Genomic DNA, 17,228 nt, shown 5'->3' with positions numbered 1-17,228 from the left:
GTTCGGTGCCATGTATGAAGATGACTAAGGCCTGTCCTCAGCGGCACTTCCAGTTTAGTGAGAGAGACAAGCAGATGAGCCAACAAGATGAGCGGGTGTGGTGACTGCAGAGTCTGTGTCTGACTCTGAGCTGGATAACCCGAACCCCGGAAGTTAAATGCGCAAACTCGCAGCCAGACTGCATGGGTCCAGATCCCGGCTCTGCCCCTTCCGGATGTTGAACTGGGGCAATTTCACTTCATCTCCCTAAGCCTGTGTCCTTGCCTATGGGATTGGGATGATGATAGGGTTGCTGTTGAGTCCCAGGGTTGCTGTGAGCACAAGAAAGCCAGGAGACGCAGAGCATTTAGAACAGTGCCTGACACACAGTAAGTGCTCAAGACGGGTTAACTGCGTAAAGTCTGGACTTCTATTGAGTCCAGGGAAAAGAGACATTCTCATTGAAAAGTCAGTTCTTTGACTGGAAAACAGGGTCCTGAAATAAATGGTCACAAAAGCTTGGAAGGAATTCTTTCCCATAACTTACTTATGTAAAAACAAATCTATTCTCATCTGTACACCAATTTGTATTAAAACCTGCTATATACATGGTCCTATGTTAGGTCCTGATGATGGGTGTAAAAAAAGAAGGGTATAAAATAATCTCCCTTATTTCAGGAGATTTATAATCCCCCAGGGGTCGTAAGGGGCAGCAAAGGATGGTGATCTAATTCAGGGTGTTTGCAGCAGCACTGGTAAGGTGCCAACCACATGCGACAGAAGTTAAGAGGGAGAAGAGCTGAAGAAAGATGACAAGGACTCAGGTTGGGCTTGGGGACTTTGAGGTGTCTTGGAGGTAGAAGGATGGATATGTCAAACAGGCAGTTGTAACTGGGATCACAATAAAAGGGAGCTCTGAAGGTCAGCCAGGTTCATTTTGGAGTCCTCATCGCAGTGATGAGAACCGAATCCACAGGAATGGCGGAGGCTGCTCAGAGAGACTCTCCATAAAGGAAAGGGCTGGAGGCAGAACCAGCTGGCAGTCTCAGCGGTGCAGTCAGAAGCCTGGGGCAAGAGCCTGCAGTGTTGGTGGCTGGTGTGGAAATAGAGCCAACAGGTATAGGCCGCTTTTTCCTAAAGTAGGAACTGTAGGAATTGGAGGAGGAAGGAGGGGTGGGAGAAGGGCTCTGCTTTCCCTGATGGACTAGAGTCAGCTTCATGGGGTAGCGCTGCCGCCAGAACTCTGCTCAGCTGTGGATCATTACAGCTGCATGCTCTGCTCTGCCCCATCTTGAGCCAACAGGAGCCACCCCATATCTGTCCTGGGAGCTGGAGCATCACGCTCAGTCATCCTGGTTAACTCACATTGGGTATAGTCTCCACCAGCGGGGAGACCCTAGGCCTGAACCTGTCTTGTTGGTAGGGGCTGTGGCCTCTGACCCAGACCCGAGTCAGCATCCTCTATCCCTTACATGAACTCCCTGTCCATGAGGATTGCTGTCACCCAGCAGGTCCCAGCACAGCTTGTCACTCGATCATCTCAGCTGGCTCTGTCCTCCTGCCTTCACCATCTGGACCACTGGTCCTTCCCAGAGTTGGCTAATCCTTCAGCCTCGGGTATAGCCCCGGCCCGTCTCCATGCAGCTGTTGGCTCTCCCCTTCTCCACACCGTGGGATTCACAGTGGACTGTGCGGCTGAGCCTGTGCATGTACAGCAGGAGGAGGATGGAGGTGGGGGGAGCCGGAGAGAGGGGGGTAGTCAATGGTGCAGGGTCCCTGAGAAGCCAGTGAGAAGGAGCTCTGTGCAAGGGTTTGACTCATTAAAGAAAGGAATATGTCTTCCCCTGAGATAAAATTAAAAAGCGCTAACAACATAAAAAATCCTCAAGCTATGTCAGGCAGGCTCTTCACTAAGGGTTTGTATTATTATATTTAATACTCGTACTGGCACTACACAGAGACCCTAATATCATCCCCAATTTGCAGATTAAAAAGCTGAGCCTGGAGCAGCTAGATCACCTGTCCACGATCTCACAGGTGACAAGTGACAGATGGGGCTGTAGTTACGGCCTGACTCTAAGTCCTGCCCTCCCATCTCCCCTGGGAAGTGTGGGTTAGCGAAGACAGCATCTGAGCCGTAGGGAGCAGAAGTTGGGGAGTGAATGTGGAGTGTCTCCAGGTCGTAAAGGAGAGGAAGTGAGGTCAGCCCTGGAGACTGGGTAGGGGCTTAGTCATCCTTGCAGAACTTACGGAGAGTGGAAGAGGGTTGGAACGGCCGCTGTGGGACAGTCAAGGGAGTCGAGAGCTCGACTGAGAGGAATTCTGGACGGCAGCAGGGCCCAGCTGGGGCTGGTGATGTGAATTTTGTGGTGGAACAATAAATGCAGTTTTATGAGTTTCTCCAGCAACCTTTCGCCGCCCACGTACGTGGGACCACAGAAGAGAGGCGGAGGCCTTTCACTCCCTCCTTAGGACTCAACGCTTGATTACAGGCCCGGAAGAGCAACATCATGTGCCGATGCTCCGAGCCATCTGCAGAGAAGGGATAATGGGATCCCAGGGGGCCAGGGATGGGCCAGGTGGGAATGATGGAGGCTGGCGATGGGAGAGGAGAGAGCTGGCTGCTGAAGGACTGACCGTGAGGAGGCCTGTAAAATCAGCATGGGGCCCTGGAGAATTGAAAGGGGCTTCTAGGCTGAAGTGAAAAGAAGCTGTTTGCAAAAATACACACACTGATGTTCACACATTACAGCAGCCTGGGAAACAGCCGCTTCCCTCTCATGCAGGGTGAGTAATAATTTGTGTCAGGCAAGAATAAAGGAATGCTGATTTCATTCTGTTTACTACCAATGAAAATTGGGGGCTGGATGGGATGGTAAAGCGCTGGCCCGGGTAAAAGCGTGGTTGCTTGCTAACGAGCTTGTACTGCAACTGCGCTCTGCTGTCCAAAGCAGCACCCTCAGGAGAAAAGAAATAAAGTCATTTTTCTTCAGAGGCAGAAGATTCAACATTGCTTAACAATAACACTTAACATCTTAGCCCTTAGCCTTAGGCCATCTCCTAACTACTGAGTGCTAGGCACTGTCTCCTTCCTGGGCCAGCTGGGGCACTGGCCTTATTTTGTGAAGTGTCATTTAGCCTGCATGGGCCTGCTCTAAAGATGACAGAGTTCCCTGAAAGCATAGCAGGGTGCCCTTCGACTGACCGGGGCTCCCACCAGCTCCATGCGCTGGGGGCATTTTCTGTCTGCATCGATGGCTCCCAATTTGGCATATAAGTCAACACTGTTGAGTTTATCTTAGAAACCGCTGTGGTGCTCTCCACCAACAGAGGAGCCCAATCAGTCAGCAGCATAATAAGTCCCCTGTAAGGTTGGCCACCGACTCCTATCCTATAGATAGAATTATTGTTATTTTTAATTAAAAATTTAACTCCATAAATATTTGAAAGCTCCCTGCCTCTGTGACGAAGAGGGGGAGCCGGTGCCTACAGAGATGTGCCCGCCTCACTCTCCTGGCAAAGGGAGGGAGCAGTGGAGCTGCTGTAATTCAATTAAACGGCCAGTAAAATCTCCGGGGGTGGGGAGACTAGAAAACCAGGGCAATGTCTCCCGCACACCGAGCCGAGTCTGAAGCCCTTCCCAGAAGCCAGCAGTGTGCCTGCCTCTGCCTTCTGCACCTCATGGGTGAATATGGAACCCCGCATGGACCAGAGCACACTGAGGAGGGCGCTTTGCATCTCCCCTTTAGAAACTGAGATGGAGCCTCAAGTCTGAGCCCCCTCCCCATTGAAAAACCAGTGCCAGGGGCTCTCACACATTTGTCTGAGCCCTAGTTCACCTCCAACGTGGCTGCTTCTGGTTGCCAGGTAGCTGCAAAGGTCTGTTTGCACGAGGAGTAATCACTCCTTCTGTTGTTGCATGTGTGAGTGGACCGTTGGTCAAAATTGTTTTCCGTCTAAGATGCTTCCCTTTCAACTACAGTTGTATTCCCGGGCTGGCGGGGTTTTGTCGATTCATATATTGTGATGATGGCTCCAGAGCTACAACATGAATGTACTGCCTTTGTCAGAAAACTCCCTTTGCACTGTTTAATCCTAAAATAGACTCGTTTAGAGTCAGCTGTGATTGAGTATTTCAGGGCTTATTAGTAAAAATAAACAGGAGTTGGAAATCCAGAGGCCTTTACGCTATAAATGCTAATCTCAGCATCTGTTGCACTGTCATAAAGAGGTGATTTCCCATCTCTGCACTAGAGAGTTGAGTCCTGAGGATGGGCTGGCACTGCGTCTCCAGTCTGCATAGTGCCAGGGCCTGCCACACAGATGATCAATAGATATATGGGGAATGAATGAATGACTGAAATTTATAGAATTTTCGATGTTTTGATGTGCTTATGATTTGCATAAAAAAACCCATTTCCGAAGTCTGAGTGCAAGCTGGCCAGGAAGACGTGAAACTGTTTCCAGTTTTCCTTTTTTCTTCCCTCTCTGAAGAACATACTACTTCCCATCTGCCTTAACCACAATTTCCATACACTTCAACATTGGAAGCCAGAAACTTTATATTTAAAAGAAATTTGGGAGACTACTTCCATTTTTTCAAATAAAAACAAAATTCTAGGCCAGGGAAAAATAGGGACAGGAAAGAAATGAAGGATGAGAAAAACTATGAGACATCATATAAAAAAAGAAACCAGGGAGATAAATAAAATACAGTTGTGTATTTAGCGTGTAGGTCCACACCCAGGATCTGAACCAGGGAACCGGGGTCTCCGAAATGGAACGTGAGAACTTAACCCGCAGGCCCCTCCCCTTCTCTTTAAAAGGAGACATTCCATAATGTTTCAGTTTTCTAGCTGGCATTCACGGTTTTTTGGCGTTCTTCGTTTTTTGTTTTTTATTCCAAACTCACTAATTCTCACACTCCTGACTCATTTAACCCCCCTACTCTCTCCACTGTACGTGATCTTGGAAAGCCTTCCTCTTTGTCATGAGCTACCCATCGCAGATAAAATTACTCTTCATCTCACAGATAAGAGCACTGTGTCTCATTTTCAGGGGTGTCTCGTTACAGCATCAGCGGATAGTGGTAGGCCAGAATCTCCAAGCCTTTTCCCGCGCGGCTGCTCTGCCTGCAGTTTCTGTGCCTCATAGCCATATTTGCTCATGGCCTAGAGAACACGGTCAGATTCTAAATCAAGCCAAGAACACTTTCCCAGGCTCACATTTCTCTCCTGCTTTTTAACACCCGCACGAAGCCCCAAGGTTAAGCTTGGCTCGCCCTTCCTCGCGGGTAACTCCTAGGACAGAGGATTTGCTATTTTATTGTCTCTAAGCTTGGTGCAGGATGTTCAATACCACTTTTATAGCAATGGCTTAGGATTTCCATTCATGATCCAATATTCTTGCTGACATGTTCAATTGCAATGATATACTATTTTCTTCCCTTAAAAAATAACCCACAAGTGTTCAATTATGAGCACGGTTCTGAAGATGGCAATAGGGTTGCAGCAGATTATACCGTGGTCCCTATTTCAATGCCAGAGTTCTATTTCGTGTAGATCCTCTTTATCTGGGGTGAGCTGGGGATGGGAGAGCCCTCAGTGACCTACCTGGGTAGGGATGCGTACTGTCTCTCCATCCCCTCAAAGCGGAGGTTGTGTGCGCTCCCATCTGGACCCATTCCAGACACCTGTGGAGAGAGAAGTAATTAGAGATGAAGATCCGTTATACACCCTGGGTACTGACAATGCATCTCAAAATTATAATCAGCGCACAAATGCTGGGGCTGCCTGCCAAAAATCCACCGTGGAAGAGCATGCAGCACCCAGGATCGCCGTAGGAATGGATGATCAAGCCACAAACACAGCGTTTAACAACAAAGTCACTTCTTTCAAAAAAGGGTCATTGTCAAACTGACTCCTTCCTGTCACTACACCAGGGATGTTCTGTAGGCTGTGAGACTGCTTTTTTTTCTTTTTAAACAGCGTTTAGTTTCTAGAATTGTTCTAGTCTTACAGAACCATTGAGAAGATAGTACAGAGAGTTCTCCCTATTGCTAACACCTCATGTTAGGGAGGTCCATTTCTTACAATTAATGAATCACTCTTGATATACTGTTGTTAACTAAAGCCATAGTTTATTCAAAGTTCTACCTAATGTCTTTTTCTGTTCCAGGATCCCATATACATTCATGCATCACGTCTCCTGAGGCTCCTCCTGGCTGTAAGGAAGACTGTATCTTTAAAACTCCCTTTTCCATGAAAGCTTTCTTTACCAACAGGGCTTGGTGACAGGCAACTCTCTCCTGCACAGCTTCCATGAAGCCCTCCCCCACCCAGACCTCCCATGGTTCCCTCCCTTACGCACGACCACAGAGGAGTGATGGACCGTTCTCTATCTGGGGTTGGTCTGTGTTATTTTTTGTCCCTTCTTATGCACCTCCTGTGTTCATCTCTCTTTGGGTCTCTTCCATTAGCCTCTGAGATTCTGAAGGGCAGTGTCTGGCCCCAGTAGGTTCTCAGTAAAGTGTGTTAGTTTCATGAATGTAAAGACTTTGTATATAGTCCTTCTGTATCTATCACACCAACCAAAACCAGGATGAACACATACATCCTGTTCACATCACCTGAACACAGCCTGTTCTCGCCAACATGTGGTTTTGTGGACCACTCATGTGCTTGCTCGTGTGCTGGGGTAGTCCTCACATAATGGGCATGGGAAGGGTAAATAAAAAACCTGGACCCTCATAATGCGGGGCAGGGAGAGTTTCCCAGTAAACACAGTGTCAGTAAGGGAATTTTTTCTAGGTAGTACCCAACCTGCAAGTTATTTTCTTCCTTCCAAATATCCCAGCTTTCTAGAAAACCGCCATCTGGGCTTGGGCGGTGTGTGTAGGGAGGGTTTTCTGGGGGAGGTGTTGCAAAGCAAGTAGATATGCTCTTTTAGAGTAAGAAAGACTATTCCTGGCATTGAATCATTACAGGAGGCCCTTCAGAGAGTGTCCTGCAAACCCCTTTATAGTTCCCCAATATGGCTGGCGATACTTGAAAGGGCAACAGCCCAGGGAGCTACCTAGGTAAGGGTGAAGATGGCACACACAAATTTCAAGGCAACTGCAGAGAGACTGAGAATCCCCTGCATTAGGAAAAAAGCCTCGATTTAAACCACTGACCTTTCTAACAAAGACCCCAGGCCAGGATGGCGTCAGATAGGGGATGAGTAAAAGGCACGGAAGAAGAAGTGAAGGATAGAAGCACTGACCTCCGCTACTCCAATTTAAGGTTTGTTTTGTTTGTTTTTAGCCTATTTTTTATGGAGGAAGAATTAAAATGATTACCAGAAGGACGCTGAAGATGATTAATTGTGGTTGTTGGAAAAACATTATGCTTATGTACTCTAGCACAGCTCTAGACGTCTACAACTAACCTTCTTCTTGTGGCCACCAAACTGCATGTGAAGACTTGGAGCGCTCTTATCTAGAACTGGCCTGGCCTAATGACAGCAGTCAACGTTCTGGTTCCTCTAGAGGTAGCACCTATATGCTTGTTGTTCTTCTGGTGGGCTACCAGCACACTAGATTCTCTGAGATGTGGGATGATCCTTAACGTCATGGAACGTTCATCAGAAATGAAGTAATTCAAGAGTGATGTACGACAAGGTATGGTCAGTGCCATTCAGGATGTTACTAACAGCACAGATGACACCGGAAGTGTTAGCAAAAACTTCATGGGAGCAGCAGCACGTAGGGATGGTGGCATGCTGTCACATCCACAATTATTCTGTTCTTCACTGTGTACGTATTGATGTGCTTCTTCATTACTAGTGTGACATCTTTAACGCAATCACCCAATCAGTGACTACTGAGCACCTGCTGTATGCAAATACCAGGCTAGGTACTATGTTCACACCAATGAACAGAACTGGATTTCTTCACTGCTACGAATATAGAGGTGGCAGGCCTGCAAACAATTATGGCCCAATGAGGTCACTGCTCGATTGTGAGTCTGAGGAAGGAGGCATGGGAGTCTGAAGGGATAGATCCCAAAGTCCACCTGGGAGAGTTGAAGACAGCTTCACATGGGTGTTGAAGCTTCATCTAAAACTTTAATATGGATGAGGAGGAGGTTTTTAGGGGGAGAATGCTGTGAGATTATTAGGGGAAGGCATTCTAAGCAGAGAGAACAAAAGTGAAACAACATGGAGGCATGAGAAAAGACGGTTTTCAGGGCATGTCAAAATTTTGGTAAAGGAAGAAACAGGCTATGAGGAAAAGGCTGTTAGTAACAGTAGTGACAGCACCCCTGGTGTTACTACTATAGTACAACTGCTATTGCCTCTACTGCAACTTTTTTTTAATGGACTTTATTTTTCAGAACAGTTTTAGGTTCACAGCAAAATTGAGAGGAAAGTACAGGGGTTTCCCATATACCCCCTACCCTTACACATGCACAGCTTCCCCATTATCAACATCCCCCAACGGGTGGTACATTTGTTACAATTTGTGAAGCTACATTGACCCATGATAATCACCCAAAGTCCATGGTTTACATTAGGGGTCACTCTTGGTGCTGTGCAATCTTTGGGTTTGGACAAACGTATGATGACTTCTACCCACCATTGTAGTACAATACAGAGAATTTTTGCTGCTCTAAAAATCCTCTGTGCTCCACCTATTCACCCCTCCCCTCCCCCAATTCTTGGCCACTACTGATCATTTTACTGTCTCCATAGTTATGACTTTTCCAGACGTCATGCACTTGGAATCATACAGTATATTTTTATATTGGCTTCTTTTGATTAGCAATATGCATGTAAGTTTCTCCCATGTCTTTTGATGGCTTGATAGCTTATTTCTTTTTAGTGCTGAATAACGTTCCATTGTCTGGATGTACCACAGTTTATTTATCCATTCACCTACCGAAGGACATCTTGGTGGCTTCCAAGTTTTGGCAATGATGAATAAAGTTGCTATAAACATCGATGTACAGGTTTTTTGTGTGCATAAGTTTTCAGTCCTTAGGGTAAGTACCAAGGAGCACGATTTCTGGGTCGTATGGTGAGAGTATGTTCAGTCTGGTAAGAAACTGCCAAATTATTTTCCAAAGTGACTATACCATTTAGCATTCCCACAAGCACTGAATGAGAGTTCTTATTGTTCCATATCCTCACCAGCACTTGGTGTTGTCAGTGTTCCAGATTTTGGCCATTCCAATAGGTATAGAGTAATTGTTTTAATTTATATCTCCCTGATGACATATGATTTGGAGTATTTTTTCATATGCTTATTTACCACCTGTTTATCTTCTTTGGTGAGGTGTCTGTTAAGGTCTTTTGCCCATTTTTTAATTGGGCTGTTTCTTTTCTTATTATGAGGTTTTAAGAAGTTTTTGTATATTTTGGATAATAGTCCTTTATCAGATATGTCTTTTGCAAATATTTTCTCCTAATCTGTGACTTGTCTTTTCATTCTCTTGATAGAGCTTTCGCAGAGCAGAAGTTTTTAATTTTAATGAACTCCAGCTTATCAATCTTTCTCTCATGGGTCATGCCTTTGGTTTCCTATCTAAAAAGTCATTGTCAAACCCAAGGTCATCTAGATTTTCTCCTATCTTCTAGGAGTTTCAGTTTTTCCTTTTACATTTAGGTCTGTGATCCATTTTTAGTCAGCTTTTGTGAAGGGTGTAGGTCTGTGTCTAGATTCATTTTTTTGCATGTGGGTGCCCAGTTGTTCCAGCACCATTTGTTGAAAAGACAACCTTTGCTCCATTGTATTGGAGCAAAAGACAACCTTTGCACCTCTGTTAAAGATCAGTTGATTATATTTATCTGGGTCAATTTCCGGGCTCCCTATTCTCTTCCATTGATCTATTTGTCTATTCTCTCACCAACAGCACGCTGTCTTGATTACTGTAGCTTTATAGTAAGACTTGAAATCAGGTAGTGTCAGTCCTCCAACTTTGTTCTCCTTCAATATTGTGTTGGCTATTGTGGGTCTTTTGCCTCTCCATATAAACTTTAGAATCAGCTTGTTGAGATTCTTTAGAATCAAAAAAATAACTTGCTGGTATTTTTATAGGGAGTGCATTGAATCCATAGATAAATTTGGGAAGAAGAGATCTGGACAATATTGAGTCTTCCTATCCAAGACCATGGACTCTCTCTCCTTTTATTTGGTTCTTCTTTGATCACTACTACCATTTAACATTTATTTGGTGCTTAGTATCTGCCAAGCACAATGCTAATGTTTTATTTGCATTGTCCCACTCAATCTTCCCAATAACCCCAATGGTTGACCCATTTTTCAGATGAGAAAACTAAGTAGTTGCCAAAAGTCATACAGCTAGTACATGGGAGATTTGAGACAAAGATGAGGTCTGCCTGACCCCAGAGTCCAAGCTCTGGAGACACAGACATGAACCAGATCTTGGAGGAGCTCATATGCCAGGCCAAGGAACTTGGTGTTACCCTTAGGTGATGGAGGAGCCATTGAGAAGTGCTACTTGATAAATGACAGGACAAATTTACAGGTTAGAGAGATTATTCTTGCCATAGTGTGGATGTTCCAGTGACAGTCTGAGCCAGAGATAGTAAAGGCCTAAACTAGAGGATATTCAAAAGGATGGAGACAAGGGAGTGACAAAAGGATGTTAAGGGGGCAGGTTTAGTAGGACTGACGGAGGATTAATGGGAAGGGTGTGTCTGGAATAATGCCCAAGTGTCTGAGCTTAGCGACTAGGTGGGTTTGGTAACCATCACCAAGACGAGAATTAAGGAAGAACAGATATAGGGGTAGGGGTAGGGGTGGGAGGAGTGAATACTGAGCTTCAGTTGGGACATCTGATGGAGATGTCTGACAGATAATTGAGTATAAAAGTTTGCAACTTAGAAGAGAAATCTGGAGTAGAGATGTAGAATTGGGAACATTCAGCTTATTGAAGGTACTTGCAACCTCAGGAAAGAATCAGAACGCCCAGGGTGTCTGTAGAGACAGAACAGAAGAAAAGGCGTGGAATGCGAATAGAGAAAAATACTAACAATTCTCCTAGGAACACAATCATTTAAGGGGCAGGCAAAAAAAGTTGAACCCAGGAGAAAGTCTGAGAAAAAGTCATTGGTCTATCAGAGAACTAGGAGAGAGTATTATGATAGAAATCAGGAGAAAAGAGTTCCACGAAGGAGGGAGAGGTCAACAGTGTCAAAACCAGTCAAGGGCTTCAGTAAGACAGGGACCGTGGTGTATATGGTGCGCTAGCCCGCTTTATCCAGTCCTCCACCCTGTGGAGTGTCACCCTCAACTGTGGAGCCTGGAAGGCTAAAAACTTCCCATAATTCCCTTGCTGTCCATGTATTGGGTATGGTTTAAGTTCAGCCATATCATGTAAGAAACGGGATTGAGACAGTGGCTACACTTGACTGTTTGTTCTGGCAGGACTAAAGCTGTGCTGGCTTTTCCTGTGGCCATTCTGGCAGATGCGCCATGGCTAGTTTCTGGGGGGGAGTGTGGCTTCTACCGCTAGCTGTGGAGTTGGCTGCACTAGAGGTGGCCTCCTGATTGTGGCCCCTTCCTAATTATGGTGGCTCCTGATATGGGCATTGTCACGTGGCTATGGAGCCGAAACCTTCCCGCAAAGAAGTCGCAGCAGCTCCTTTGGTAGCCTGGTCCTGTAGTGTGGCTTGGGAAATCATTCCTGAGAGCTTATCCAAGAATTTGTTTTTCTTAGCCTCCCTTAAGATTTTGTAAGCCTGTTAATATGGTCTAATAAATTTGTTCCTGCTTAAACTAGCTAGAGTGGATTTTGCTCTCTGCCACTGAACAGTGACTAATAATGCCTGCAAGAGGATGTTGGAATTGGCAATGGGATGGCGATTGGTGCTTTATTGAGAGTGATTTCAATGGATTGATGGGGAGAGAGAGCCAGACTCTACGGTGTTGAAAATCTTTATAGTTTTCTAATAAATAACCAACCACTGGTTGTGCTGTCTTATGTTATCATGCTCAGAAAATGAGATGAATACTTTCAAATAAATGAACATTTGTTAGTGTCTCTGAAGTAGTCAAATGCTGAATACTCTAAGACACAGAGATGAGAAAAGGTCTTCTCGCTCAGGGAGACACTTTCAGTTAATGGAGGTGATGGGAATAAATTTGTGTCCCATTATTTAACAAACAGATTTAACTGTTTTTTTCTTCGTAAATGGTTATTGTGGAAAACCAGTCAGAGAAGACCTCTGTTGACATTTATAAATATATCCATATTTTAATGGTATAGAGAGTTTTTTCCCACTATTTATTATTGGCATTTTCCTGTGTTATTAGGCATATTTCATGAACATGAATTTTAATGGTTATATAATATTCTATTTGTGATAAATCATAATTTATCTTATCTCCTCCTGTAACACGGTAACTTTTAATAGCCCAATCAGAAATGGTGGCAATATAGATTATTGTCTTGAGTACAAAGATTCTTGCAAAGAGCTGTGACTTGAGGGTAGGAAATTGCGGAGAGAGGTTGCTAAAGAGAAGCTCATGATTAAGTTGTACTTAGTCCTTAGGAAGCTGGGCCACTTCAGGAGAGAGGGAGGGAGAGAGAACAGACACAGGCATTTATAAGCTCATTTCTCATTTTGCTCCATGCGCAACGAGACTCAGAAAATGTTCCTGCCTGAAGAATTCCTTATTAGGTAATTTCCATCATCACAAAAAAACAAGGTCAGCAGCTTTGATCCAATTAATGTTTTTAAAGAAGCCCTTTATCTCACTTGGTATCGTGCAGGCTTTTTTTTTTTTTTTAAATGTAATGACCTAAATATACGTCTGATAGAAATAATCTTGACTTAAGCCATAACAGAAACCTAGTCTTTTCCACAACAGTGTAATGTTAGAACTTAGGCGGAGGTTCAGGCATATTCATCTTTCTCTACTAACCAAGTTCGGGCAGTGGAACTTCAGAGAGCTTATTTCAAGCAACTTGAGTGACCCATCCCTTGGCGTGCCTTGCACAAGGCCACCTTCTTAGGCTGGATTATGACAGCTTATGACAGCCTATCAGGAGGGCTTGGTGTTTAGGAGGAATGTTGAATTAAGATGCTTTTAGTCCATGGGAGTTCTCCCAATTTCGTTCACTCAGTGCCTGCTGCCAGCTGGGGTGTTAAGAGCCTTGTTAAAATAAAGCTATTAGTCTTTTCTCTACAAAAGCAAGGAGCTTGCTCTTACAGTCAGGGTTCCTTAAATTAGTATGTATTTCTAGCCTGGCATTGCTAGAATCAGCAGTTTCATAAAGCAATATACTAAAGAGGCCATTTGACCCCCCTGTTTCCCCCATTTGCAGATTAATGGCAGATGGGAAGATTTAATGCCCTTTCAAACATTTTTTAACAATTCATTAAAAATAAAAGAATAAATCACACAAGATTTTCTGCAAATGTCTGACGGTAAAAAGCGGAAACAATTCAAAATTAACATGTTTTCCAGTTCCTACAGGTTAGGAAACATTTTTGCCAATGTTGTAATTTATGTCCCATAAGTCAATTTTCCCGAGGAAATTTAAAAGCTGCTGTGACGGAAAGGCTGGGGGAAGTTGTAATACGGCTTACTCACCTACATGTAACATCCTCAGCTACAAATACGTCTTACTCAGGTCCATCATAAAAAAAGGAGTTCATGCTGCTAGACACATCATAAGGTTAAGATGCAAAGTAGAAAAATTTAGATGCCATTTTAGGAAATATGCCTTTCATTTCATGTTGGTATCATGACAGATAGTTTTGAGCAGCTTCCAAAAGCTTTCTTTTCATTACGTTGCTCTCACCTAGCTATAGTTTTGGCTGGAAGATTTTTAAAGGAATCAACATAATGAAAACATCCAAAAAGTTATGAACTTGGCTTTGAGCATCTTCTCATATTGAAACATTCTGTTAAAATGCTACATGTTTGGAGGGAAACTAACAATGCTCCATTTAAACAAAAAACAAACCCTAGTCAAAATAGGTTGTTCGCTTATTTCTCTTTGGCAATGTGAAGTGTTTTATGCTGGAGATATGTATTTACAACTATGTTATCTAGAGAAACAAGCATCCATGTGCTTGTTCAAACCATTATTTCTCAAGTGTTTATTTTCTCTAATTTAATTTAAGTAATTTTGTCAGATAACTGGGTATTCGGCTTATAGACTAGCTTAGAACATCTGCTAGCTAGAACATTTAGAAAATACAGCAAATAAAAATCTTTTAAAAATAACTCTTGGGTAAGCCTTTTAACTGCTCTGTGCCTACATTTCCTCCTTTGTAGGATGTTGGAATTAAAACATTGGAGTTAAAATAAATCCTTGAAGTCCTTCCTAACTTATGCACATTAATAAAAGTTATCTTGCATATAGTTTCCACATTATGTTAACGACTGACACTTTGCTAATATAGTAACTATATGTAGGTACATAATTATTTTAAAGCAGAATGACAAAGATAGCAAAGTAATCTGCGACATTATAGAACTATAAAGCATTTATTAGATTATAATATGGATTTCAGCATTAAATCTTATGCCATCACCACCTGAGTACTAGCTGTATGTATACCGGGCCACAGCATCTTCATACGTAAACTCTCTCTCTTCTGATCATCTTCAGAGAAAATAAAATCAGACATCTTTTGCCCAGCTCTGTTTGTGTCTGGGCCTAAGATACAGTTACCATAGAAACTATGATTGTGGATACAATTTTACAAATTTGGCTTCATCTATCAGATGTACTTCGTGTGTGAGTGTGTGTGTACGTGTATGTGCTTGTGTGTGCATGTGTGTCTTGCCAATAAGCTTGAAGAGCAAACTCTGGCTCTACATCTTTAATTAAAGAGCCAGACACCATTCCTCGTTTCCTTTTCCCCATCTGTCTACCTACAAATAGAGAGATTGCAACACTGGCAGAAATATAAACTCTCACTTGAGAGAAGACAAAGGTCTGATGAAAAGATGAAGAAAAGGTATTAGGAAAAGCATCCCCTAAGAAATCTGTCTGTTCACCTGTTCGGTATTTTCCAGGAACAGAGCAAACATGAACACAGCGGCATCCGCCTTAGTTACATTAATTACGAGGTCTAGGATCCATACTTACTGAATTTGGTTTCTAATTGTTTCTTGGATGTAATTTGTGAATTATTTGTCACTGTGCTGTATTACTATACTCTGTGACAATGTTCTTTACTAATCCTAAAAGAAACAAAGTTGACCCTCAAAATATATCCAGTCTTAAAATGATATAATAGTCTGTTCATATTGTTTCTTATGCATTCATAGTATCCCTTTTAACTAATAAGCCTTACAAAGGAAATTTGTTTACTGACTAACGCTCTCCAGTACACTGAAAATATACTTGCATTTTTAAAGACTAAACAATGTAAATATATGTAAAAATTTTAGGCCTTTCAGAATGTTTTCTTTTTCTAGTTTAGTCAGTGGGCAAGTTCCAGTCACTTCCATTTATAATTACTAGAAAGAAATGACTCTCTGGAACACTCTACAATCAGTATCGTGACTTACGATCAATGCTACCATTTCCGTCTCTGCCTCATTTTACACATGAGGAAACTAGAGTTCAGAGAAAGGTAAGCCCCTTGCCACAGGGTCATACAGTGGCAAAGCCAAGATCTGAACTGAGATCTGTCTGTCACTCTCAGGGCTGCCTCCTATGTTGATAGTGATCACCATAGTTACTGCTGCTCTGTTTCCTAAACAAAGACCTGAGACAGAAGACCTGGAAGTTCAAATGAACCCACGGTGGCAATGGGATGGAATACGTGAAATTATGACTGCCTGCAAGCATGCTGAGTGTGTTTATGGTCATCACAGCCGTACCACTGACCTCCAATTGCCCAGCAATATCACTTTGATATAGCTGGAGGCATCGATATATGTACAGATGCTAATTTTGGTATAGAAAAAGTAATTTTTAATAAAGAGTCATTTCATAAAAATAACAGCCTGTATTACGTACCATATTTTTTTTTCAGTATTCATGCATGGTCTAACAATTTGGTTTACACAAGACATTAGATTTCAAGCTTCATTAGAGTAGGGACAATGCCTCTTTTTTGAGCCATTGCATTCTCAAGGCCTGGCCTCAATAAATTAATATTTATTGAGTCAATGAAACTGAAGTCTCAGGCATCTACTTAGTGGCAGTTAACAAAAAATTCATCAGCTTCCACGATGGCTAGCTCATGTTTTGAACCAGACCTGTCGAATAGTAGAACACATAATATAAAAATGTTTTTATAAAAGTTTTATGACATCTGCCCTATGCTTAAGTTTTGTTATGACTACCACTGTCAAGCCTTTTTGTTTACATAGTCCTGATTTTTAAATTTCCCTTAAAAAATAAAAAAACCTAAAAACATTCTTACAATTTAGATGTAAACTGGGATCTGGAGTATAAATCAAAACCACTGGGCACCTTAACCCTGTGATTGCTTAGAGTGATGGAAGATTCCTATAAGGTCCTAATGACAGGAGAGCAGGAGGGGAAACTTATCTGACCAGACGATTACTAAACGCACTGGGCATAAGCACCTTTGATCGAACACCTACCTCCGTGTGTAGTATCTATTCAGTCCACAGAGTTACCAGGTCCTGGCTACCGTTAACACTGGAATCAGGTGCAGTGTTAGCCCTAAATCTATATTAGCCAAATTATTTTGCAACTAACTGTTATATCAACAGAGCTCAAGTTCTAGGAAGATAAACGAAGACAAGAGGAGAAAGGAAGAGCTAAATAGACGACATTCTGACAACTGAGGTTCTTGTGTCAAAACCTGGTTTGAAAAACGAAACCAGACACACACACACGAACAATAGTTTTCTGTTAAGCAGTGGATAGAGGTTTTCAGTAACCTATAGCAACAGAACTCTCCAGCTTTATCCCTCGCAAACATGCTCAATGATTTGAACCCACCGGGTACCCTACGGATCCTAAATGTGCGCTTCCGTGCCTACGGCAGGATGCTTATTTCTGTAGCGTTGTAGCTCTTCCTGCGGTCAGGTTAGTGCCTTAAACATGGCAAGGGCTCCATAAATGCTTATTGACAGAGTGAATAAAGCAACAAATGTTGCTTTAATTGGTTGTACTCACTGCTGTGAAGGGACAAGAAGATGTGAATGAAGTAGTGGATAAGGAAACAGATTCTGCAGAAGGTGGCGAGAACATTGAAACAGTGATAAACAGAGGAGGGAGCCTTGGAAAGGGGTGTGGACA

The 17,228-nt window shown here is 43.1% G+C and overlaps 1 protein-coding gene across 13 annotated transcripts in view; it reads right to left on the bottom strand.

Moving 5' to 3' along the window:
• The window catches only part of PARD3B (par-3 family cell polarity regulator beta), a 930,268-nt gene that overhangs the window by 51,806 nt on the left and 861,234 nt on the right, over positions 1–17,228 (bottom strand). For all 13 annotated transcript variants that reach the window (XM_070581758.1, XM_070581756.1, XM_070581765.1 and 10 more), the window contains one exon: positions 5,592–5,671. In XM_070581758.1, the coding sequence (XP_070437859.1) occupies positions 5,592–5,671 (80 nt within the window). The remainder of the gene's footprint in view (positions 1–5,591; positions 5,672–17,228) is intronic.

Source organism: Equus przewalskii, chromosome 17, assembly GCF_037783145.1.
Source record: "Equus przewalskii isolate Varuska chromosome 17, EquPr2, whole genome shotgun sequence".
In the NCBI taxonomy this organism is placed as follows: Eukaryota; Metazoa; Chordata; class Mammalia; order Perissodactyla; family Equidae; genus Equus; species Equus przewalskii.
The sequence above is the reverse complement of the archived record's forward strand: the minus strand, read 5'-3'. Positions and strand labels throughout refer to the sequence as shown.